Below are 24,254 nucleotides of genomic sequence, written 5' to 3' on the forward strand. Positions count from 1 at the left end.
CTCCTGGGGAGGGTGTCTGCCCCCCCCCCATGGAGCAGCTTCCAGTACAGGATTCCGGGATGCTGCCCTGGGCATCTGCCCGGCTTGTGGCAGTCCTGCCCCTTTCCAGCTGGGGGCTCTGATGCTTGGTGGTCAGCAGGGTCCTCCCTGGAGCTCTGGCTCCACCCCCCCGCCCCCCAGCCCAGACTTTGGATTAGGACAGGAAGGGGATGGGGAGGTTGGTAAGGGGCAGCTGCCCCTGCGTCCCTGACTACGTCAGGGGCTGTGGCCTCCGAGTGCGCTTGGTCCGACGGGTGGGGGCTGAGCCCACAAACTCGAACTGCTTCTGCCTCTCTGCGTGGTTGGGAAAGGGCAGCTGACCCTGGTAGAGGCGCTTGATGAAGTGTGCCTCTCGCTGGTTCTGGCGGCTGCGGGAAGCCTGGCGGGGCCGCCCCTGCCTCGTGAAGGCCATGAACCAGCCCTCATGCCGGGCATTCTGGAAGGCTGTATAGTTGTTCTCCAGCACTATCTCTGTGAACACGCAATCTTTGCTCTTCCCACTGGGCTGTGGAGGAAGGAAGGAGAGGAGGGGAGTTTGTCCACCCTGCATGTGCTGGCTGTCTTTGGGACCTATTCTGTAGGATGGAGGAGGGAGCAACAGGAACTGTAGACCCAACGAGGCCTGCCTAGTGAGCTGGGTGCCCTTGGGTGTCCAAAGGTGGGAAGAAGGTGTAAGCTTTGTTGGAATCGAGTCTGGGCTTAACTGTGGGCTTGTGTGTTTAGAACGTGGTGTTCAGTCATGCTGAGCCTCAGTTTCCCCAGACAGCATAAAGACTCAGGTAAGGGCGTAAAGTGGCATACTTGGCTATGATTGCCTCTGCAGTCTGGGTGCATGGTGGTGTTGGGGGGAGGGGAGAGAGGCAACAGACTGATGAAAGGGACACCCCCTTATGGAGCACGAATGGGTGTCAAGAGCACACTGCTACCTATTTGACCCTGTGGATAACTTTGATGCTACCCTATTTTTATGGACAGTAGCCTGAGGCTTGACACAAACATCTGATGAGAAAGCTGGAATTGGAAGCCACGACTGACCAATGCCACAGAAAGGGAATTCTCCCCACACAACAGTGTTGGGCCCACTCTTCTAGAAGGGGTGCAGCTGGCAGGTGCTGCACCTGTCACGCAGGTGTGGCGCATCTTGCTAGCTGGACCTGTGGACCGAGCTGGGGGAGCTTCTGAAATTACTATGGATGTCCAGCTTTCCACCCTGACTGACCTTTAGCCCTCAGCAGAGGCTGCAGCAGCATAAAGAGGTACACAGTTCACTGGGCGATGCTGGGGAATTACCCTCTAAATCAGAGCCAAAGATGCTACGGATCAGCCAGTGCCCTCAGGGGGCTCCTAGCCCCACAGGGATTCACTGAAATGGGACTTGGATTAGTGACCAAGTGGTGGGGTAAAAACAGAAGTCCTAGACCTGGGGATGGGATGTGGGGGTGGGACGCTGCTGGGGTCTCCAGTTACGCCCTGGAAGACTCATTCATCTACTCCCCTGCCTCCAGGCCTCACCTTCCCGATGAGCTTGCCCCTCTTGTTCATACAGATGTACTTCTCGCTCTCAGCCCCCTTGATCCGCACCCGGCTTCCAAACGTATCTGTCTCCACTATGAGCTTGGCTGTGATGAGGGAGGGGAAGAAAGACCTCCGTCCATGGGGGCTGCCCGTCCGGGAGTGAGGCAGGCCCCCCCCACCCCCCAACCAGGCTGACTTCTGAACTTGGGTGGGAGGCCCTGGTGCACCGTCCTCTGAGACACTTTTCCCTGCTGTCCCACTGTGGTCACTGTCCTGACACAGGGTCAGGGATGGTGGGAGAGGCTGGCCAGGGGGCTGCGGGGCCTCTGGCCAGGGCTGCATCTCACCAAACTTGTTGCCGTCCTCAGCGGTGGCGGAGATGCGACGCCCAGTGACTTGCACGTGCTTGCCGCTGGTCCGGCTGTAGAGTTGGTACTCGCGGATCTGCCGCCTGCTCAGCTGGTCAGTCATGGCGCCCTGGTCCCTCACGTACTGGTTAAAATTAGGAGACGGGTGATTCTCCCCCTTTGCGGTTACCAAGGGAAAAATAGTGTCAATTTGCTTTGGGAGACACCACCGCTGGTCCATCCAGGGGAGGGGTGCGGAGGCCAGAGTGGCAGGGGCGGCCATTTGTTCTGCCACGTCGAGGTTCAGGGTGCAGGGGGCATATGGCCAGGACTTGCCCTGGGTGAGCCAGTCATGACCTCTTGGCGCCCTGTCCATCCAGGAGCAGAGGACAGGTGACTGCCCAGCCTTGGGCGACACTTGGTGACACAAGCAGACCTGGAAGTATGACTCCGGGAGCTGAAGGGAAACTTCCAGGTGTAGGTGTAGCCTAGCTTCACGTTCTGTGGAGGACGCAGGCAGGGCTACGGGGCTGATTGGAGCCAGACCTCTGGCATCACTCTAGGGTCAGGGCTTGTCTCCTCCCAGAAGTCCAGGGTCTTGACTCTACTAGGTAGGAAACCAGATTTCCTCCTTATCCTCCCCACTGGCCTTCCAGGACTCTACCCTAGCAGTGTACACGCGTGTGAGGAAGCACATGCACCTGGCTTGTTCAAGTCACTGGAGAGCATGTGGGGGGTTCTGAGACCCTCTGTTCAGGTTCCGCAGGGACCCTGTAAGCATTTCTTTACAGCATAAAAAGCAAGGGCGCCTGAGCCCATGCCCACCTACCAACCCCTGCCCCTGGGTGTTCAGGGGCCTCAGAGAAGCTACGTGCCCTGCCAGAGTCCCTCCTCTAGAGGGGAGGCTCCTTTCTTACAGAGGGAGGTGACTGGCACTACCAGTGGTGGCCAGTGGCTGCTCCTGCCAGACACCCCCCTCCCCATCCACCCAGGAGGTCAGAGGCTCTGTGCCAGGGCAGCACTGCCTCCAGGCGTGTCTCTCCTCAGCCACCTGCTGCCGGGGAAGCGGAGACCTCCTTGCCCCCTGCTCCAGCAAGCTGCAAACTGGGTGACGTTTCCCAGCCGCCGGTGACACCCTCTGCCCCAGCACTGACATGTTTCTCTGCCAGGCTCCTGTTGGCCTGTGTTTCCTTACTCCAGATCCCTCAGTCCACCTTCATCCAGGCCCAGTCAGAGCCACTGGGACAGTGGGATCCAGATGGGTGTCTGTTAGGGTGGGGAGTCTCACCTTTAAGGGGGCGAGTGAATCCTCCAGGCCTAGCAGTTTCACCTGCTCAGGGTTAAATGACCCTCCAAGTGTGCCCCTGCTCATTTCCAACTTCAGCTCCCTTAGTGGCTCCCAGCCTAGGAGAGCAAATCTGTAGGGCTCCGAGAAGCCATGCCTGCCCACACCCTACCCCTGGTAAACCTGAGGCCAGCACTGGGGGGGTGGGGGACCCGCCTCCCTGCCAGGGGGTGGAGTCTGGCTGGCCCAGGACCCTCAGTGGGGTCCAGCCTGTCCCAGCCCCCACCTCCTGGCCCAGGTTCAGGCCCTCCGCCCCTCTTGGCGGGCAGCCTCCTGTGGCTGTCTGTTCCAGGTCAGAAGCAGAGAGGGCGGCCCAAGGCCCCCTCCTCTCATGTCCCCCTTCCAGCCCTGTACAAAAGCAGCCCCACGCCCCCCCACAGCCCACAGCCCACAAATCGCTCTCCCCGCGGGACCTTGCCTGTCCCTTTCATGTCCCCGCTGCGGGGGGACCTCCCCTTCCACTGCTGCAGACAGCTGCTTGTCAGACGGCCCCTCAAGCATGGCTGTGGTCCGGCCTGCTGGCCCCCCCTCCAAGGGGGGGAAAGGGGGCACTTCAAGGGGGAAAGGACAGCTTTGCCACCTTCTTCCAGTCCTGAATGGGGCCTCAGCCAGGCCATAAACGCCCGGCCAGCCGCACCATTGTGCTAATTCCCCTTCCAGAACAGGTTGGGCCCACCCCCAGCCCCCTCCCGGCCAGGCTGGGGGCTTTCTTCTTGCTCTCCCTGGATGTGTGAAGCAAAAGGCCTGGAACGGGGCTAGAGCAAAAGGGGAAGGAAAGGGGGGGAGTGGTCTCTCTCTCTCCCACCCCCCCACTGCTTCAAAGGCAGCCCCTTTCCCTCTCCCAGAGAAAAGGCATTTACCTTCAAAAAAAGTCCCCACTGGATATGAAGAGAAGCGGGCCTCTGGCCTGGGAAAGCCAAGCGATCTCTCCCCAGAGCGGTTCTGGACCACTGCATTTTAATAGCTGCACTTTTATGGAGGATCACAAAAAGGGACCGAGCCTCGCATGGAGGGCTGAGGCTGGGGGTGGCTGACTTGGGTTGGGGGGAGCCGGGGAAGCAAACCCTGAATCTTGTCCCAAACAAACCTTCCCGGGCTTGACCTCATTGCTCTGTAGGTAAGGAGTCCGCCGGCTTGCTGGGCAGTCTGACTGCCCACATGACCCCCAAGACAATGAGCCTGCGGGACTTGGTTCTGGGTGGGCACGGGCTGGCCAGTGGAACACACAAGTGGCTTGGGTAGAAATCTGTCCTTTCAAGGACAAGCTTCAGCTGTGCTATCATCTTCTCCCGCGGCTCCCAGGCCCCAGCCCTCAGGCCTGACTGCCCCATGCTCTCCGCCTTGGTGGGGGGGGGGGCCCAGTGTGGAAAGATGGGGAGAAGCAGAGACACCAGCGCAAGGAGAGAGGGCCAGCAGAGGGAAGACAGAGATCCAGACGGCTGCCGTAGTCGCTTCTTAGTCCACTAAAGACTGACACCCCCCCCCCAAACCTCAGCACCTCCTGGCCCCAGGGAGAGGTCAGAACTTGCCTCTTTCCACCCAGAAGGACTCCCCTGCACCATTAGGTGGTGTGGGAGATGCGGAGAGCAGCTAGTGAGGCGCCCGCCTACCTGTGTTTGACAGCAGAGAATCAGTAGTTGCAAGCACCTGTGTGGGGAGATAAGGCAGACCCGGGTGTAGGTGCCAGCCGCCAGCCCGGGGCCCCCTGGGTGCCCCCCACAACCCACCCTGCCCGGTCAGTCAGCCCATCCATCGCTGGGGGTCCGGTAAGACTAGGTGTGCCCCAGGCTGCAAGGGGGGAGACAGCGCACTTACAGAGTGAGGTTGGGCAGCAGGCGGGCGGCTCCCATCGCTGGAGAGATTCTTGGGGCAGTTGCCCCCCTGCCCCCAAACTCTGGAGCAGATGTGGGCAGTCCCCAGGGGTAGAGTCAGAGAAGCCAAGGTCTCTTCAAGCCACAGGTTTTCAGGGGGGAGAGGAGGAGAGAGGGGAGGAGGAGGAGAGCGGAGGGAGAGGAGGAGGAGGGAGGGGGGAGGCGTAATTGGGAGACTGAGGTGTGAGGTGTCCACCTTCCTGGCCAGTGAGGCTGCAAAGCAGCTGTTGGCGGGGCTGCCAGCTTCTGGCTGGGCTACCCAAGCAGAGGATGGAGCTGCTGGAGCCTTCTGGGTAAGGCTGCTGGTCTCCCACAGTTGGTTTCCGTGCTCGCCCTGACCCTCTGGGGCCCTGTGGGGGGCCCCTCCTCCTCTCAGGGTCAGCCGCTCCTGCCCTCAGGTTTGGTGCCCCACTTCCCTGAGGGGAGCACCAGGGCAGGTGGCAGTCCAGCCCGCTGGTTGCTGGTTGCTGGGTCTGGCTGCGCGGCTAGAAATCCCCAGCAGCAGCCTTAAAAGGAGGAGCCTCCCTCCAGGGGGCAGGAGGTGGGCTTGGCTGGGAGTGGTGGCTGCCACTACTGTGTCACCCCTTGCTCCCCCATCTGCTGTCTGGCCACCGGGAAGGGGGAGTTCAGGCTGTACTGACTGACTGCAAACAGTGGGTGCAACAGGTTGGGGCTGGGGAGGGAAGGCAGGTACGGTGGGGCTTTGGGAGCTGGAGCACTGGCCTGCACCCTCAGAGGAGCTGCTGTGCGGGGCTGCTGGCACCCCTGGCCACGGGGGGCGGTGAGGATGTGGGAGGAGCAAATGAGAGAGCCTCCCAGGAGGACGTCCAAACGTGGAATACGTTCTTGGCCCCAATTCTGCCCCCCACCACCCCTGCCAGCCTCTCCTGTGTCCCCTAGCAGCTGCCTGGGCTGAAGTGCCCACCAGACTCTTCACACTCCCTGTGCCATGTCACTTCTCATCACCCCAGTGTGTGGACAAGGAGACCGAGGCACGCAAGCAGGCAGGCCACTCTGTCCAGCTGCCCCAGCCGTGAATGGGGTAACCAGGTCTCCAAGTCCAAGCTCTTTCTGTTGCCGGTCGCGGCTGCAGCTCCTACCCACTGCAGAGGTCAGAGGACACTCTAGCTATTCCTTCCCTGCAGAGGGGGTGAGTGCCTAGGGACATCTGGCAGGGGACCCCGGTCCAGGGGAGCAGAGCTCACCCCTCCTGCGCTCAGGGCTCCCTGGAGGTCTCAGCGCCCCTGGAAAGGGACAAGAAGGGGAAGTGCTGGATGCGGATTTATTTACCCAGGGAGAGGAGTGGGAAGCCGAAGTTCTCACCTCCAGCCCACCTTGTCACCTCCTGGGCTAGATCAATCCACAAAGTTGTCTGCCACCTCCCTTAGGCCTTGGCAGCACTGACCCATCCAGCCCAGCCCTCCCCAGGCACCCCACCAGGAGAGTGTCAGGGGATGCTGCTTACCAGGGTGCAGCATTCAGGAACCAAACTGGATGTCAAAACTGGAGGGTGGGCAGAGAGCCCTCCCTGGTCCTGCCTCACTCACCACAAAGGCCTCGCAGCTGGTTGCTAGTTAGAGGCACAGTGGGGATCAGGTGCCCGGCACCCCGACTTGGTGCTCCCTGCTCTCCAAATTCCCCCAGCCCCCCAGTTCTTTGCCTTTATCTGTGCGATCCTCCTGATCACTTCCATGCTGCACAACTGTCCTGCTGACACCCCATCCCCACCTCTCTGGTGACAAGATGCCCAGTAGTCAAGCTCGGCCTCTGGGCTGCTGGGAATTCTGGGGCATGCTGGGTAGCTTGTTTTGCAGGAATCTCTGTCCGCTCATCTGCACCTGTGGGCCTGGCTAATGGCCCCTTTCCCTCTGTGGGAGGGATAGGGGCATGCTCTAAGTGGGGGGCGGCGTGGACAGTGTGCCATGACTGGACTCTGGATGCATCCCAGCCTGGTCTTGGTCTTTCCAGGCTTCTGACCTGTGTCCAGTCCCGTCACGTTTCCGACCTCAGCTTCTCCTCTATAAAAGGGAATGGTTACTGCTGCTTAAACCCCAGACTGCCACTGTGAGTGTTAGCTGAGGGGATGGGCATGCTCTGAAGAGCCTGGGGGTGTGGGGAGGAGGCAGAGACCCTTTATGTGGTTCAGCCTCAGTTTACCCAAACTGACTTTCTCCCTGAAAAGGAGCTGACAGTGGGGGAGGGTAGGGTTCATTAACATTTATGGGGGGGGTGACAGGAGGTGATAAGGGAAGTGAGGCACTGGTGGTTAATCCCCACCCCCTAGTGCCAAGTTCAACACCCCCCAACTGGGGTGTCTCACGCCTGCTCCTCCTAACAGCCCAGCTGGGGCAGACAGAGACCTGCAGAGCCCACCTGCCGACCTGCTGCTTGTCACCACCTGCTTCCACCCTGGCCCACCCTTTTCCTGTTGAAAAGCAGAGGGCAAGCCCTGAGGAAGGGCACCCTAGCAATGCAGAGACCCCCCCATCTTTGCTATTTGATCCCTACTGCCTACCATCACTTTGAAATCAAATTACTAAGGATTTAGCTGTGAAGTGCCCAGAGAACTGGGGCACTCGCCGAGGATTAGCAAGGGAAGTACCTGCCGGGGTGCTTCACTACAGGCAGGCTCCGGCTTCCCTGTGCATTTAACTCTGACGCCTGTTATCAGCTTCCCAGCATCCTGGCTGCTGTCCATCTCTCCCTCCCACCCACACAAAGCTACAAACATGGACTCTTGGCCAGACTGCCTGTGTGTGAATACTGGCTCCTTCACTGGCTGTGTGACCTTGGACAACTTGTTTAACCTCTCTGCCTTACTTGGCACCTCTCAGAAATGGGCTGATAAAGCCACCCACCGTGCCCCTGCCAAAGTGGCTCTTCAGGCCTGGGGGTGCAGAAGCCAGAGCCAGGCAGCAGGTCATTTAACCCTCTCCGGGCCCCTGGGGGCCTCACCCCAACAACTTATTGAGCCCTGAGTCGCCCAGGGGAAGCCCCCCAGGGAGGTGGAAGTGTTCCTCTGCCCATCTCCTGAGAGGGTCCCTTTAAAGTTTCTGCCCAGCCTGCTGCCTCCCCCAGCTGGGCGGCTCTGCTCGAAGGGACAGGCTCAGGGCCCGGCTCAGGGCCCCTGCCTGACACAGTCTTCATGAGTGCGGTCCCTGCGACCCGAAGCTCACTGAAAGGGAAGTGTCAGCCTGGCGGAGCAGCAGTATGGCTGTGGCTAGTCAGTACCTAGGTGCAGGTACTAACTAAGGGGAGGACGCTCGGGCTGGCCCCACACAGGGCCAGGGCCCATCTGCACAGGCTGGGCGCTGCAGCCCTTCAGTTTGTGCTTGGAGACTGATGCTGCCAGCCGGCAGCTCCCTTCCTCAGGCCCAGGACAGAGGCTGAAGCTGGGCCAGGGGCTGAGCCCTGGCTCTTCCCCAGAGCTGGCGGGTCGGTGCGGTGCTGTGGGGGGGTGGGAGGTGCCAGGAGGAGAGAGGGGGGTGGAAGAGCAGAGACAGCACAGGCCGGCAAGGCACCTCAGGCTGGAGCTTGAGCTGCCAGAACTAAGGGCGCTGCCACATGCTGCCCTCTGCTGGACACACGGGTCACTGCTGTCAGCAGGAAGGCCGGCCCCTGGGAGAGGCCACAGACAAAAGGTCACCGCAGAACAAATTTTATTGTGGCCTTGAGGTCTGGTTCTTTCCTCAGGCAAACTGGGGAGCTGGGGAGAGGGTTTCCTGTGTTCAACCCCCAACACCTGCATCACATTCAGACTCAGATGGAGGGGGTTTGGTGTGGCACCCCGAGGCTAGTGGTCACTCTGCAGGGTGGTCTCCCGGCCTTCATTATGGAGGCTCCTTATTTCTTAGATCCCAATTTTTTAGGCTTAGGTGTGACTCTGGCCTATAGAGAGAAGAGAGAGTTCCAGTTTCCCTGACCTGTGCCCCCCCCTCCTCTCCCCCCCCCCTCATCAAAGGGAACCATCCCCTCGCTCAGTACTCACCTTTTTCACAGGACTCTTGTCTTTAGATCTGCAATAGGGTCTGGTGGGCAAGGGGTGGGGGTAGGTGGGAGAGAGCGCTCAGCCTGATGCCAGGAACCCGCCAGCGCCCTCTCCTGGGAAGCGGGCTGCAGGTGAGGTGGACAGTGGCCCCACCTTGCCTGCCTGGGCCACCCAGATTCTTTGAACAAGATGTTTTTTCCTCTTAGGCTTCCATCTGCTTTCTTTTATTTGTCATAAATACACCTTTTCATTATAAAAGTAATGTTAACAAAATACAACACAGTAAATTACTATTTTTTTTCTACCTCTCACCAGTATTAATAGTTTGGTGTATTTCCTTTCGGGATTTTTGTTTTCTTCTAAATACATGTGAGAGAAAATGAAAAGTGATGTACTATCTATTCTTTTAATTTTGTAAATAGTTTCCGGGTTGCTATCTTTTTTGCAGGCATTTGGAACTTCCCATAGAGAAGAGGTGAGCACTGTTATGTTGGTAGACATTTAGGGTGCTCCCATTTCTCACTATTATTTGCATTATGCAGGAATAATTTTCTTAGAGCACATAATTCATGTGATGTTTTGGATGGCATTCTTAGAAACGTGTAAGTGAGAATTAGGCCAAGGATAAGAACACTTTAATGGTCTCTAAAAAGGCCGTGCCACCCTGTGGCAGCCCACTCATGTGACTTCCCTGGGCAACTCTCGTGCAGACACACACACGCACTCACGGGTACACCCCCATGCATGCACAGATACACCCTCTTATTTTCAGCACATGTGTCTCAGCTAAGTTAACGAGCAAAAAGAGTTACCTTACTTCTTCCTCTTCTTTTTCCATCCTTCTCTTCTGAGGAATGAAACTAGCATTATTAGGAGTCAGGATGAGGCCCAGGGCTGAACAGACTCCCATGAGGGCTTGGACTGGGGGGCAGGAGGGCTGCCTCCTGTGCCCTGCCTGCTGCCTGGCTCCTGAAGAGCCCTGGGCAACTTTTTCTCACCTTAGCGACACTTGCCTGCTTCTGGGGTGCCAGCCGCTTGACTTGCTTGACAGGGGTCTCCTCCTCAAGCACATCTATGTCATCATCGTCCTCTTCCTCCTCTTCCTCCAGCTCCTCCTCTTCCTCTTCTTCCTCCTCCTCCTCTTCCCAGGACAGGTCAGAGGTGTCTGTGATGGCATGAGAAAGGCTTCTGCACTACAGGTGTGCCTGGTTCCTCCCTGGGCTCTCACTGAGGAGCTGCTCTTGGGAAGCCTCGCGGAGTGCAGTGCTTACCTGCCATCTGTGTGCAGGCCCTCCTGGACTCCCTGACCAGGTGGAGGGACCCAGGACAGCTCCAGAGGGTGGGAAGAGGCAGAGGAATCATATGGGGATGGGTGTGAGGGTGGGTGCTGGGGGAGGGGGAAAGAACAGCTGAGGAATTCAGATCTTATCCTAAGGTAAGTGGAACCTGGCAGAGTTTGGGGTGGGAGAGGGCCACTAATGATGACGGGCCAGTCTGAGGGATGTTAAGAGTGGCTGGCACCCCAATTTACTGGGCTCCATGTTACCAGGACAGACCAAACTTCCAGTGGTCAACACTGAAGTCAGGGTCTATACGAGACGTGACCCTAGGTGCTTTTCTTGAGCATCTGACTTATTCTCACAAGTATGGTTTGAAGATGATACCAGTTGCCCACCCTATGTTACTGAGAATGAGGAAGGGAGGTGAGGATGGGGAAGGGGTGTCAGAAGTCCCTCCCAGAGCCTCCCAGTCCAAGCTAGAGGAGATGCTCTGCCTTTGGGAGGCAACTCAAGGTGCCTCAGTGTTTTGTTTTTAAAGATTTATTTTATTTATTTATTCATAGAACTAGGGTGTAGGCCAGAGGTGCAGGGAGGGTGAGAAGATTCACCAGAGTGGGGAGTAGACAGGTGGACTGACACAGCTGAGGGGAGCAGCGGGCAAGTCAGGAGAGGTCTACTGTGCACAGGGGTCAGCTCCCTGGCTGGGACTGAACTCGTGTTGAGCAGTGGCTGCAGACAGCTACACAGTGCTGCGCTTTAACCCCTGCACTCCCAGGGTCCCTCAGTGTTTGAAGGAGGCACCCTGCTCTCAGATGTCTTTTAGATCCAGACTTGGACTTACCATAACTCTCCAGGCCACTGAGGAACACAGGTCCAGAACCAGCCCGGAGCTGAAAGGTGACTGGAGGGGAAAATTCCAGCCCTGAAGTGATGACCTGCAGGGGAGGAACATGGGGCAGGAGCAGAGGGTGCAGGTCACTCAGGCCCGGCACCTGGACGTGGCCTCTGGCAGAAACGCTCAGTTTATTCCCCAGACGCCAAGCACACACACTTCCCAGCTTCCCAGGCCCCTAGACCTTCCCTGAAGTGGACTCTGTTAAAGGAGAAGGTGAATCTGATCACTTTATTGTTGCTCTGGTCACAGACGGGCTTCCCAGTGAGCAGCAGCTGGTGACGAGGGAGTCTGGCTGCTACAGGTGAACTGTGCTCCCCTCACCCCGCCGGCCCCCAGCACCTGTACTGAAGCCCTGACTCCACTGTGTCGGGATCTGGGGGCCTGGCCTGTGGGGGCCCTGAGTGTGGGCCTCAGGATAGGAACAATGAAACCAGAGAATTTATGTTCTTGTTCTCCTTCTGAGGACACAGAGAAGGAGGCCATCTGCAAGCCAGGAAGAGGACCCTGTCCTGAACCCCACTGTGCTGACACCCCGACCTCAGACTTCCAGCTGCATGCACTGAGGAAATAAAGAACTGCTGTTTACTGAGGTACTTTGTTACAGCAGCCTGAGCCAGCTAAGAAGTGAATCAAATAGGAAAGTGGATGCAAGGTTCTGTGTAAAAACCACCTTGGCCTTGTAAGCAGTGAAGAAATGAATGAAGAATGAGGAAGCAGGGAAGAAATGAAGCATGAAGAAAGTCGAGCAGTATACTCAAGTGCTGCCGAAAAGCTCTGAGGGGTGACGTGTCTGTCTCTTCTTTAGGCCTTTCCAAATGTACCAAATGTTCTAGATTAAAAACAGCGCTCATTTATTAAGTCCCTACGATGGGCCAGGCCTCATGTGTTTTACCTGCTTCTCCCTTTGACTCTTCACAACACCCACAAAAGAAGTGCTATTACCTTACAGAGGGAGACACTGAGGGCAGGCAGAGCTGAGAAGAGAGCCTCTGGCTTGGACAGGAAACAGATAGGTGAAAACAAACTCTGCAGTTGCGAACTTTAAGAGTTCTGGATAAAAGTGATCTGATATTTTCACTGCCCGGCTGAAAGAGCAGCAGAAAGAGGTCCACACTCAAAGATAAAGGGGTGCGAGTGAGCTGATGCCCTGGAAGGGAAGTGCCTGTGTGAGCAGCTGGGACTTTGGGTGTCATTCTCACTGTGAGACCTCTCACAGGACTGGCCCTCCACAGAAGGGTCCTGGGCAGGGAACAACAGGACCCCCAGCTAGACATTACCTCCATCAGAGGAGGGAGACCTCGCAGGTAGAAGTGGGGTCTCTGGTGAGAACCAGCTTTGCACGTGTGTCAAGTCCCGACTTACAGGCCAAGCCAAGAAGTTTTTACTTACCACAGCCCAGAGATCTGTATACATTGCAGGCTGGTGAGATCTCTGGGGCAAATGGCAGATGCCAACACGAAACCACTGTGAGGACACTCTCGATTCTCTCTCACACAGAATTCTTTCAGAGAAAGAGAAACAACTGCCCTGATGACAACTCCAGCTCTACAATTACAAAGCACACAAGCAACAAGCCTGCTGGAGTCAGCAGAAAGGAGCCCAGTGACAGCAGAGGAGAACCGTCAGAGCTGGAGAGATCTAGGCCACAATGGAGTAAGGCTGATGGCGGTCAAATAGAGAAAAAAGTAGGAGTCAGAACTGCAGAACAAGATACCCTGAAAAGTAGAACCGAATGCAATTTCTAGACATGGAAACAAGCACTGAAATAAATGGTACAAATGGTTAAAAAGCAGAAAGAAACAGGTGAAGCAAGGAATCCGGAGCCTGGAATAGTGCTGGGAGGAAGCCACACAGGAGGCGGCCCAGAGAGAGAGAGAGAGAGAGATTATCAAAATGTAGCAGCGAGGTGGGAGAGCAGAGGCCCGCTGTGCCCCAGAGAGGGTAAAGGACTGGAGGGTGGAGTCTAGAGTCACGGAGATTATAGCAAAGTGTTTTCCAGAAATGGTCAAAGACACAGATGCAGGAAGCCGAAGTCCTGAACAGGTAAATTAAATTAAATTAAATTAAACAGGTAAATAAATTAAACCTGTAGAGGTCGGGGTAGGTAGCAAAAACAGACATTATGTTAAAATAAACCAGAGAAGAAAGACATTTTTTGAAAAAAGGAACAGTAGCCAGACAGACTAAGGATTTCAACAGCATCAGAAATCAGCAGAACAGGAAACATCTTAGTGTTAAGGGATTCCACCCACCCCGCAGTACCAATGCAGGGAGGGTAAAAGATCTCCAGGCTAGACCCAATCAGTTCACTACCCCCAGGTCTACTAAAGGGTGTTTCAGAAAGATGGAGGAGGAAATGGGGCAAACAGCCGTGGGGGTGGGGGGTGGACGGGTGCGTGGGTGGGTGGGGGGTGGGATCCAGCTGGCAAACAGTGGGGACCAGTGGTGTTCCATCCCAGATGGCAACATGCACACCTAGAAGAGAGTGAGACAGCTCCCTGGATTATTGGGAGGAATAACACATTCTTTTTGGTCACTGGTCATACAAGATTGTTAAAAAATTAATGATAACTATGGAAAAGGCACAAAATGATGTAAAAATAAACTATTATGATAAAAAATTGATAACTGCTAAAAATTAGAGATTCCATAACTTCCAAATCAGTACAAAGGGGAAAAGAAAATTTTAATCAGTCTAATAAAAGGGGAGAGCCCCCAAAATAAAAAGTGAAAAAGAAACAGAAGTAGATGCACAGAAAACATGCTACAAATAAGTTTATATATGTGTGTGTATCTCTCTCTCTGTGTGTATTCATGTACACAGGGTCACAAGAAATAGAAACAGACTATATCAGCCAGATAGATTGAAATAAGGTTTAGTTTAGACTGTTTACCATTTACACACCTAAAACATTAAAATAGAACTATGGAAGAGATGGAAATATATATACCAGATGAGGCGAGGCCTCTAGTTCTTACCAAATATCCCTCCTTCGTAGGCCTCTAGTTCTTACCCAGTAAAGTTACTCCTTCCGTAACTTTGCCCTGGTAGTATTCAAATGCTTACACAACTGAAGGCTGTATCCCTTAATTATTATCCCTTAATTTCTTTTGTAGTTAGCTGTGACCATTTCACTAGTTTCTAGACCAATGAGGCTTAAGCAAAACTTGGTGGATGGTATTTATGTGAAGACTCTTTAAAGTGTGAACAGAGAACTAGAAAAGCCCCTTTGGTCTTTCTTTTCTTCTTTCCTATTATCTGAAGAGCAGAAATGAGGGCTGGTGCAACCTTCCTGGACTCTAAGGTCAGCTTGCAGGCAGCTGCTCTACCCTCAGGATCGGAGAAAGACAAGAGGAGACTTGGCCATAGGTAACCACCAAATCACCTCACCAGCTCTGGGCTGTTCACCTTTGGATTTCGATGCAAAACAGAAATGAACCTCTAATTTATTTAAGCCCCTGTAGTTGGGCCTGTTACTGCAGTCATTTATGACTGTATGAAAGTGAAGTTAGTGGCGGCACCTGGTGAGGGATGTTCATAATGAGGAGGCTACGTATGTGTGGGGGTGGGGGAGAGGTGGGAAAGCTGTACCTTTTCAATTTTATTACAAACCCAAAACAGCTCTTAAAAAAAAATAAACTTCTAAAATGAAATGCAGCTGGCTGTATTTGTTATCATTATGTTTGGTAACAAAGGACAGAAAACCAGCAGTAGCTTACATAAGATAGAAGCTTCTTTTTCTCACATAACTGAGTCCAGATTAAGCAGTTAGCTGCAGGGCTGCTAAGCCAGCAGGGATCCAGGCTCTCTGTGCTGTTTTTTCCCCACCCTCTTCAATACATGCTTTCTACCTTCTGGCCCAGAATGGCTGCTCAAGTTCTAGTCATTGCATCCACATTCCAGCAGGCAGAAAGGAGGGAGGGACAAGACTGGTCACATAATCTCTTTAAGGACATTCTGCTGATGTTACAGATAGGCTTCTTATTTATCACCGTCCAGGGCTTTATGACCATCCTTAACCGAGAGGGGTGTAGTCTTATTCTCAGCCACCTTGTGGTCAGGTGAAAGTCTTGAATTTCATTACTATAAAGTAAAGAGATACTGAATCTTGTGAGACAACTGTGAAACACACTAATATCAGATGACACAGACTTTAGTTCACGATGCATTTTAGGGCTAAAGGTTATAGACTGATTTTTAAAAAATCTATTAATAAGGAAGATAATTCTGTGAATTATGTGCACCAACAGCATAGCCGAAACACACATCAAGCCGCTGCTGTGATATCTGTGGAGGGACAGACACACAGGTAAACAGAAGACCTAGAACTGGACCCGTGCAAATACATGCAACTGACAGTCCATGAAGCTGTGCAATCTGTCAAATGGGTGAAGGACAGTTTTTCAACAAGTGGTGCTGGAACAAAGGGTCTCTATAGACAAAGAAACGCAGCCACTGAAATTTTGTACCATATACAGACTAACTCCAAGTGAATCACTGACTTAAATGTGAAACATGAAATTTTGAGCAAATAAACATGGAAAATTTTCATGACCTCATACTAGGCAGAGTTCTTGGATTTGACAGTACAATTACAAAAGGGAAAATGTAAGAAAAGGGCTTCGCCAAAAAAACAAAAATTCATTCTATCAGAGTGCGTGTGAAGAGGACTAAAAGACAAGTTATAACTGGGGGAAAACATTTTCAAACTATCTGACAAAGGACCAGTAGCTAGAATACATAAGGAATCATCAATACTCGGTAGTAATAATCCAGCCCAAATGTAGTTAAAGGACATGAGAAGACATTTTACTGAATATACAGTGGCAGATTAGCACATGAAAAGATGTTCGACCTCATTAGCTATTACGGCCCACATATTAGGAATGGTTAAAATAAGAAACTGACAACATGAAATGCTGCCCAGATAAGGGTACAGAGAAACTCAGTTACACATGCATCACTGGCAAAATGCCAATGTTCACTTTAGAAAACAGCTTCACAGCTTAAGAAACTGAACATGCACCAGCCACAGGGCCCAGCAACTGCACTTCTGAGCAGTTGCTCAAAGACTTGACAGCTATGTTCACGGCAGCTTCCCTTCCCCTACACCACAGTAGCTTTATTCATAATAATCCCAGATCGAACCAGACTAACTTCTCCACAGATGAATGGGTGAACTGCAGTATATCTACACCTTGGACTTCTACTCTGCAACATGGATGAATCTCTAGGGAACTGCTTGAATGAAAAATAAAAGCCATTTCAAAACAGTCATGTAAATCTGATTCTATTTATATGACTAAAATTTATAAATGAAGGACAGGTTGCCGGTTGCCTGTGGTTAGGGGCAGAAGAGGGAACAGGAAGGAGGTTGGTGCCCTTTAGAAAGAGGCAACATGTCGAATCCCTGTGGTGTTGGAACTCCAGTATCTTGGCTATGGTGGAGGATGTAGGAAATTAGGTAACAGAGTTGTCTAGAAGAAGATCGTGGGTTGTATCAACACTGACTGCTTGGTTGCCATGTTATTACAAAATGGTACCTTGGGGGAAAACTGCACAAAACATAGAGAGAGCTCTCAGTACTATTTTTCACAGCTCATGTGAATCTATAATTGACTAAAAAAAAGTCAATTAGGGCTCTCCCTGGTGGCGAAATGGGTTAGCACTCTGCACTATGAAGCTTTCCGAAGCCACTGCAGCACGAGTTTGATCCCCAGCCAGGGAGTTGACCCACATGGCACAGCTGACCTCTCCTGACCCACCCGCTGCTCCCCTCAACAGTTTGTTTCAGTGCATCTTCCTGTTCTATTTCCCACTATGTCTCTAGTGAGTCCTCTAGACACCTCTGGCCTGTACCAGAGTTCTGTAAACATAAATAAATAAATCTTTAAAACAAAAAAGTCAATTAAAAAAATGAAGGTATGTAGTGCAAACCAAACTATAAGAAGAATCCACTGGAAATTTACAAGCATAATAGGAAGTTTAATATATTTTCTTGGTAATTGTTTTAACACAATAAGCCTAATGTAGCTTACACAGTATATGTAGAAACAAAAATTATTATAATAATGGCATAAAGAAAGGGAGTGGAAAATGAAATACGCTATAGATTCTCATACTATATTTGAAGTGGTAAAATATTTCTTGTAAGTTAAAAATGTGTATTGAGCAACCACTAAAGATAAGAGATGAGGGATATAACTGGACATGAAAATATAAGTAAAAGCTACTAGGTTAATCTAAAAGAAGGCCAAAAAGGACAAAAGGAACACAGATGAGACAATCAGAAAAACAAATAGCAAGATGATTAAACCCAATATTGGTAATAATTGTATTTATAGCTAATGGTACAAAGTCTAATTAAAAAGCACATATGATCAAATGGGATTAAATAAACACTTAATTTCATGCTCTCCAAATGACACTTTATATCAGAAAACAGAGATTAAAAGTAAAATGATAGTGAAAGAATAGGAAAACACACACATACTAATAGATAAAGAGCTAGGTTGGCTGTATTAATCAGTAAAATTCAGAATATTTACATGGATAAAGACTATTTACTTATAATGAAAAAGATCACTTAATCAAGAGGATGAAATAATTCTAGAAGAGTATATGCTTCAACATACATGAAGCAAAAACTGATAAATGAAGGGAGAAATAGAGGAAGTTACATCAGTGAAGACTCAGAGCATTCTTCTCGCAGTAATTAATAAATCAGGTGGAGAGAAAACGAGGAAGGCTGTAGCAGACTCAAACAAAACTACAAAACCAGCTTGGTATAATTTACATTTATAGAGCAATACACCAACAGAGACCATAAATCTTTAGACAAAATCTTCACCAACATAGAGTGTATTATGGGCCATAAAACAAGTCACAACACAGCTTAGACTGAAATCATACAGTGCATGTTCTTAGATTACATGGAGTTAAACTGGAAATCAATTAAAGAAAGAATTTTAGAAAAACTAATTATTTGGAAATTAAAAAAAATACACACATTTCTGATTATCCCAGAAATTGAAAAGGGAAAATTAGAAAATAATTTGTGGCTTCTATTCTGGTGTTGAATCTAAGAAACTATTGCTTAACCCTAGTCATAAGGATTTACTCCTGAAAACTACAAAATATTGCTAGGAAAAGTTAAAGATTATATAGAGAAATAAATCACATTTAATAATTAACAACTCAAAATTGTTAAGATGTTAGTTTTCCCCAAAAACATTTATAGATTCAATATACTCAATAAAAATTCCAGCAGACTGATTTTTAACAAAAGCTTGTTCTGAAATTTATATGGAAATGCTAAGGACCTAAAGTTTCCAACATAATTTTGGGAAAGAATAATAAAGTTGAAGAGCTTCCACTATAAACGTTAATACTTACTATAAAACTATAATAATTAAATTAAATCCATTTTATTGAATAAGGGCAAATATATGAATCAATGAAACAGAATGGAGTATAGAAATACATGTATACACTTACAGTCTATTGATTTTTTGCAAAAATACTAAGGTAACTGCACAGAGAAAGGACAGTATTCAAAATGGCTCAAAAATTACTCCATATGATGCAAACATCATCTTGAAATGGATCAAAGACAAATATAAGAGCTTAAACAACAACAACTCTAGAAGAAAACATCAAGTTTAGGCAATGGTTTCTTACAAGACCAAAAAGATGAATCCACAAAAGTAAAATATATTAAATTGGACTTTATCAAAATCCAAAGCTTGCACTCTCAAAAGAACTATTAAGAAAAAACAAGTCATGTACTAGGAGAAAATATTTTAAAATGATATTTTTGATAAAGCACTTATAGCTAAAATACATAAAGGACTTCTACAACTCAAAATAAGAGTAACTCAATAAAAACAGGCAAGACATCTATCTAAAGAGTGATTTTAGAAAAGAGGATATACAAATGACCAAACCATGAGATGGCTAACATCAGTCAACTAGGAAATATAAATAGAATCACAAATAGATGGCATAATATATGTGACGTAAGTATGATATAGTCACATGTCACTGAACGGTGTCAATGCAGACCACATTCACATATGCAGAGGCCACGCTATGTAGTCTACTCATGAAACTGCGCTACTTCTCAGGACGGATTCCCCCTTTTAGTCATTGCAAATACAAACAGGTGCTGGGGACAGCTTCTGAGAAATGCACGGTGAGTCAACGGTGTCATTGCATGAACGACGCAGAGTGTGCCTGCTTAAACCTAAGATGATACAGCCTGACATACTTAGGTTATAGATGGGGACCTCTGTAACAGATGTGGTTCATTGTTATCAGATACGTTATCATGCAGCTCATGGCTTTGTATTTAGAAAGGGACAATTACTCAGCTATAAAAAAGGAACCACTACTGTTTCACCAACAAGGATTAGTCTCAAAAACACTATGCTAAATGAAAAAAAAGCCAGGCACAAGAGACAGTGTAGAAAATGATTCTATTTAAATAACATTCTAGGAAAGGTGAAACTGTAGTAACAAAAAGTTGATCAACTGTTGCCAGAGGCAGTTGACTTATAAAGAGGAATGAGGAAATTTCAGGGTGGGGTGACAGAAATTTCTACCTTGATTGTAGTGATCATACAATTACACACAATTGTTGTGCACAGAACAATGGTGAATGATATTATACATAAAGTATGTCTCAGTAAAACTGAAAACAAAACCTGACTCAAACAGAAACAACCGAGTAGATCTGTAACTATTATTAAGAAAAGTGCAACAGTCTAAGATCAAAGCAGTCCACATAGCTCACCACACTCACTCATTCATTACACACCCGGTTCCCACATGATGCCAGGTCTGGTATGTAGGAATACAGGGTTTTCAGCATCCAAAACAGGCAAAGTTCCTGCTCTCTTGGAGCAGAATATCATCTGCTTGGGGAGAAAGAGCACAGATGAGAACTGATGCCAGGGATGAGCCCTAAAAGGGGAAAAGTGATTTTGGGACAGAAAAGCAGATGCTGTTTATTCCCAGGGAAGCCCCTCTTTGATGGCATCTGAACTGGACTGGGAATGGGGGGCCCATACATGTCTCCAGCATGGGGAACAGTACATGCAAAGACTCCAAATCACAAGCAGGAGTGTGTTTGTAGTTTTCAAAGTACAAAGAAGTCATGAGGCTCGAGCAGAGTTAGGTAGTGGACAGTAGCAAAGGCCATGATCAGACAGGTCGTCAAAGGCTTTGAGGCCATGGAAGGATTTTGGCTCTGAGTGAAATGTGAAGCCAGTGGCCTAAGTTTCCTAGTAGAGAAGAAGCAGATCTTTGTTTAAAAGGACTTTTCTGGCATCTGTGCATACAACAGACTACAGGTCAGGAGTTTTTGTCTGTAAAGGGCCAGCTGGTAACTATTTTAGGCTTACAAACCATCAGGTCTATGTCAAGACTACTGAACTCTGCTGTTAGGAGTGAAAGCAGCTGTTTTAACATGTGAATGAAGGAGTGACTGCTTCTATAAAACTTTATAAAAACAAGCCAGGCATAGGATTTAGTGCTGCCGTTTGTTTACCTTGGAGCAGACTACAGGGATCAAGGGTGAAGGCAGGTAGATCAGTCCGGAGGTCCCGCAACAAAGTTGAGCAAGAGGTCATGGCCATTCTAGACCAGCGTGGCAGAAAAGGGGTGAGATGTGGTCAGACTGCAGTATGTTGTGAAGGGGAGCCAACAGAATTTGCTGGCGGATCAGATATGAGGAGTTAGAGAAAGAGGCTTTTGTCCTAATTGGAAGAACAGTTATTTACAGGTTTGGGAGGAGGGGGAGAGATAATAGAGAAACAAAAATAAAGAATCTGGATTGAGACAAGTTTGGATAGCTATTAAATACATCGGGTCGGACAGAGGATCTGGAGCATAAGAGCAAGGCTGAGTTTACAGAAGTAAATTTAGGAGTCTTCTCTGCAGAGCTGGTTTTTAAAACCATGGGAATGGGTGAAATGTCCTTAGGAAGGGAAGACATGGAATCAACCCAAATGCCCAATGTAGATTCCCAAAAAAGGCTGTAGTACATATATACAATGGAATATTACTCAACTATCAAAAAGATAAACACATGCCTTGTGCAGCAACATGGATGGAGCTAGAAGGGGTCAAGCTTAGTGAAATATGCCAGAAAGAAAAGGAAAAATACTGGATGGTTTCACTCATAGCAGGAGCATAGGGATTGGGGGTGGTGGGGGGTGGGGTTGGGAGGAAGAGGGAAATAAATGTAATAGAGGAAAAATGAAAACAATGAACAACTATAAACCAGAGACATTTTATGGGGATGGAAGGGGAGGAATGGGCTCAGAAGGGTGGGAAGAGTGCACTGGACTAAGGTGATGGCACATGGGTGAACTGGTGGGAAGCCCGTGGGGATTACAACTGAGATGAAAAAATGCACAAAATGAAGAATGATGTAAAACTAAATAAATAAATTTAAAAAAAAAGAGGCCCTCCCTGGTGGTTTAGTGGGCTAAAGCACAACACTAAGAAGCTTAAGTCACTTTCTCATGAGTTCGATCCTTGCCCCGGAGGTGACCACATGGCATGGCAGACCTCTCCTGACCTGCCTGCTGCTCCCCTCAGCAGTGTACTTCATCAATCTGTCTGTTCTGCTCCCCACTCTGTCTCTGGTGAATCCTCTCACCCTCCACATCTGTGGCCTGTACCCCAGTTCTATATGAATAAATAATCTTTAAAAAAAAAAGAAAGAAAGAAATCTCCTTAGGAGACATGAAGTGCCATGAGTGACCATCATAAACAGAGGGAAAACCAGGCTTGAGGGCACTTTTACCCATATTTTTCCCAGACAGACAGATAATCCTCTTTACACCCCAGCATTGGGAGGGAACTTCCTCCCCCAGTGCATGGTGACTTGACACACAACAAGCTAAGGAATTTGTAGCCTGACCTCTTTTGAGTGTATAAAATCTTTAAAAAGTCTTACTATATCGCAAAGCAAGTACAGAAATTTGTGGTAAGATCAAGTAGTATTTATCTGAAGGAGGTAAAGCTTATTGAATATTATTCTATGGACAATTTACCACACTGCAAATTAAAGAATCCATGATCATATGAACAGAAAAGCATCTGTTCATGACTGAAGAAGTTAAAACCCGATTTTCCAAAGCAGAGTAGGGTTAGTTTGGGGGCTTCTTTACGTGACAGATTGTAGCTACCAAGCCAGTAATATTTCATTCTTTTGAAAACAACTTGGAGTGAAACGAGGACTCAGCCATAATTTTCTCTAGTACTGTACTGCAGTTCCTAGCCTGTGTAGTGGGATTTATTTTTTAAAGAGTCGCAAAACTACTATTATTCATGGTGATGTTTTCCATAGAAAAAAACTCCTGATAAATTTACTTGAAATAAGAGAACTTCTGGGTACGGTCGATATGGGGATCGTTGACAATGACCAGTCACAAGCAGTGATCAGCTTTAGAGTGGGATGTCTGAGAAGGTATTTCATGTACCCGAGGTCACACAGCCGGTAAAGCCTGAGCAGACCAGTTAAGGTTTCCATGGCATGGAAATGGGGGTCTGCCTCCCTCTGGTGCAGACAAAGCCCCACCCCGGCTGTGTCCTCCCCACCCAGGGGCTGAGACGAGGCCTTTTCCAGACTGGCGCAGGAGGCTCACCATGGGAAGCACCGAGGCCCTAAGCGAGGCGATGACAATGGGCCTGGTCTTCTTGTCCTCCTGACATGCTGGGGGCAGGAGCTCCACGAGGTTCACCTCCTCTTTGGCTTTCTCCCCCAAGCAAATCTGAGGGATGTTGAGAACAGACAGGCTCACCTCACCACCCCCAGGGCCGAGGAAGGAAACTCTGTCCACCTGTGGGGACCAAGAACTCGGCCTGCTCCATTCTCCTCTGGCATAGCAGAGGGTCACGCACCATTGTCAGCAGCAGCTTACAGTCCTGCCCCCCCTCCTTCCGGGGTCTGAAGGTCCAGGTTGGCTTCTCTTGGTTTAGCTCACAGCCTGCGAATGAGACAGTGGGGAGGGTATGGAGTGGCAGACCCAGGGGAGGCTCCCCTTTGCTTGGCTGCAGCCTGTTCCCCAAGACGAGGCAGCCCCCCAGCACCTCAGGAGCTCTGAGAACAGCCTCAGGCCTCACTCACCCCACAGCAAGGTGGTTGCTGCCTTCTCAGCTGTGCAGCTGCTGCGATTCATGTCGCTGGGCAGTGGGAGCTGTGGAGAAGGGTGCTGGCTGAGGCCCGGCCTCCCGCCTCAACTGCTTTCCTGCAACTCCGAGCCCGGCACCCACAAGCTGGAGGCATGCCCACTCTGAACCAGCCCACCCAAGCTGGAAGCTTCCGCAGAGCGGACAAGAGGTGATCAGACCTGCTGCTGGGAGGGTTGCTGACATGCCCCACTGGCCCTCCCAACACCCTGAAGCCGTCACGGCCCTGTGGGGTCTGCGCCCAGGCACACTCATCCCTGGGCCAGCTTCCCACCCTTCCTCAAAAACCTCACCGTCCCTACACCTTCAGAGCGGGCGTTGCCATGGGCTCCTCCGAGGAGCCAAATGCTTTTCTCTGAGGCTCCCTCACTCCAGCCTCATCCCGCCTCACCCACACCGGCTGCCCACAGTGGGCAGTTATTAAGCCTGGAAGGGGGAACAGGGAGGTCTCTAATCAGCCTTAAAGAAGAGACCTGTCTTTCCCCACCCCATTCTAAGTTTCTCGCCTTGCCTCAGAAACACCTGGAGGCTTGTTAAAACAGTCAGTACTGGGCCCCACACGCCTGGTTTCAGGTGGGGGTGGTCTGGCTGGGGCTGTTTCTACCTGTTCCAGGTGAGTTTGATGCTGCTGGGCCAGGACCTTGAGAGAATGGCGAAAGCCACTGACATGGCAGTGGGCACTGACCACGGTGTCCAGCTCCAGGTGGAGCAGTGTAGTGCTGCTTTTGCATCTCTACCCCCTAAGTGCAGGCTTTTCTTTTCTTTTTTTTTT

The 24,254-nt window shown here is 50.2% G+C and overlaps 2 protein-coding genes across 3 annotated transcripts in view; both read right to left on the reverse strand.

Moving 5' to 3' along the window:
* Positions 1–53: 53 nt before the first annotated feature.
* Positions 54–5,266, reverse strand: FGF17 (fibroblast growth factor 17). Of its 2 annotated transcripts, none has more exons than XM_004685420.2 (5): positions 5,062–5,266; positions 4,857–4,893; positions 1,902–2,046; positions 1,552–1,658; positions 54–544 (listed from the first exon to the last, which is right to left on the reverse strand). In XM_004685420.2, exons 1-5 carry the CDS (start codon positions 5,094–5,096, stop codon positions 251–253), a joined length of 618 nt encoding a protein of 205 aa, XP_004685477.1. In that variant the 5' UTR covers positions 5,097–5,266; the 3' UTR covers positions 54–250. The 2 variants fall into 2 exon arrangements, with proteins under 2 accessions (XP_004685477.1, XP_004685476.1); XM_004685419.2 differs by having other exon boundaries at positions 1,902–2,079.
* Positions 5,267–8,821: 3,555 nt separating this feature from the next.
* Positions 8,822–24,254, reverse strand: part of NPM2 (nucleophosmin/nucleoplasmin 2) — an 18,577-nt gene continuing 3,144 nt past the window's right edge. Inside the window, exons 2-9 of the mRNA XM_004685421.2 lie at positions 23,421–23,490; positions 23,195–23,280; positions 22,939–23,064; positions 11,227–11,320; positions 10,104–10,270; positions 9,918–9,952; positions 9,106–9,133; positions 8,822–9,005 (exon numbers count right to left, since the gene is read on the reverse strand). Of these exons, the coding sequence (XP_004685478.1) occupies positions 8,961–9,005; positions 9,106–9,133; positions 9,918–9,952; positions 10,104–10,270; positions 11,227–11,320; positions 22,939–23,064; positions 23,195–23,280; positions 23,421–23,472 (633 nt within the window). The 5' untranslated portion in view covers positions 23,473–23,490 and the 3' untranslated portion in view covers positions 8,822–8,960. The remainder of the gene's footprint in view (positions 9,006–9,105; positions 9,134–9,917; positions 9,953–10,103; positions 10,271–11,226; positions 11,321–22,938; positions 23,065–23,194; positions 23,281–23,420; positions 23,491–24,254) is intronic.

This window comes from Condylura cristata, unplaced genomic scaffold (genome assembly GCF_000260355.1).
Source record: "Condylura cristata isolate star-nosed mole 26May11 unplaced genomic scaffold, ConCri1.0 scaffold00018, whole genome shotgun sequence".
NCBI lineage: Eukaryota > Metazoa > Chordata > Mammalia > Eulipotyphla > Talpidae > Condylura > Condylura cristata.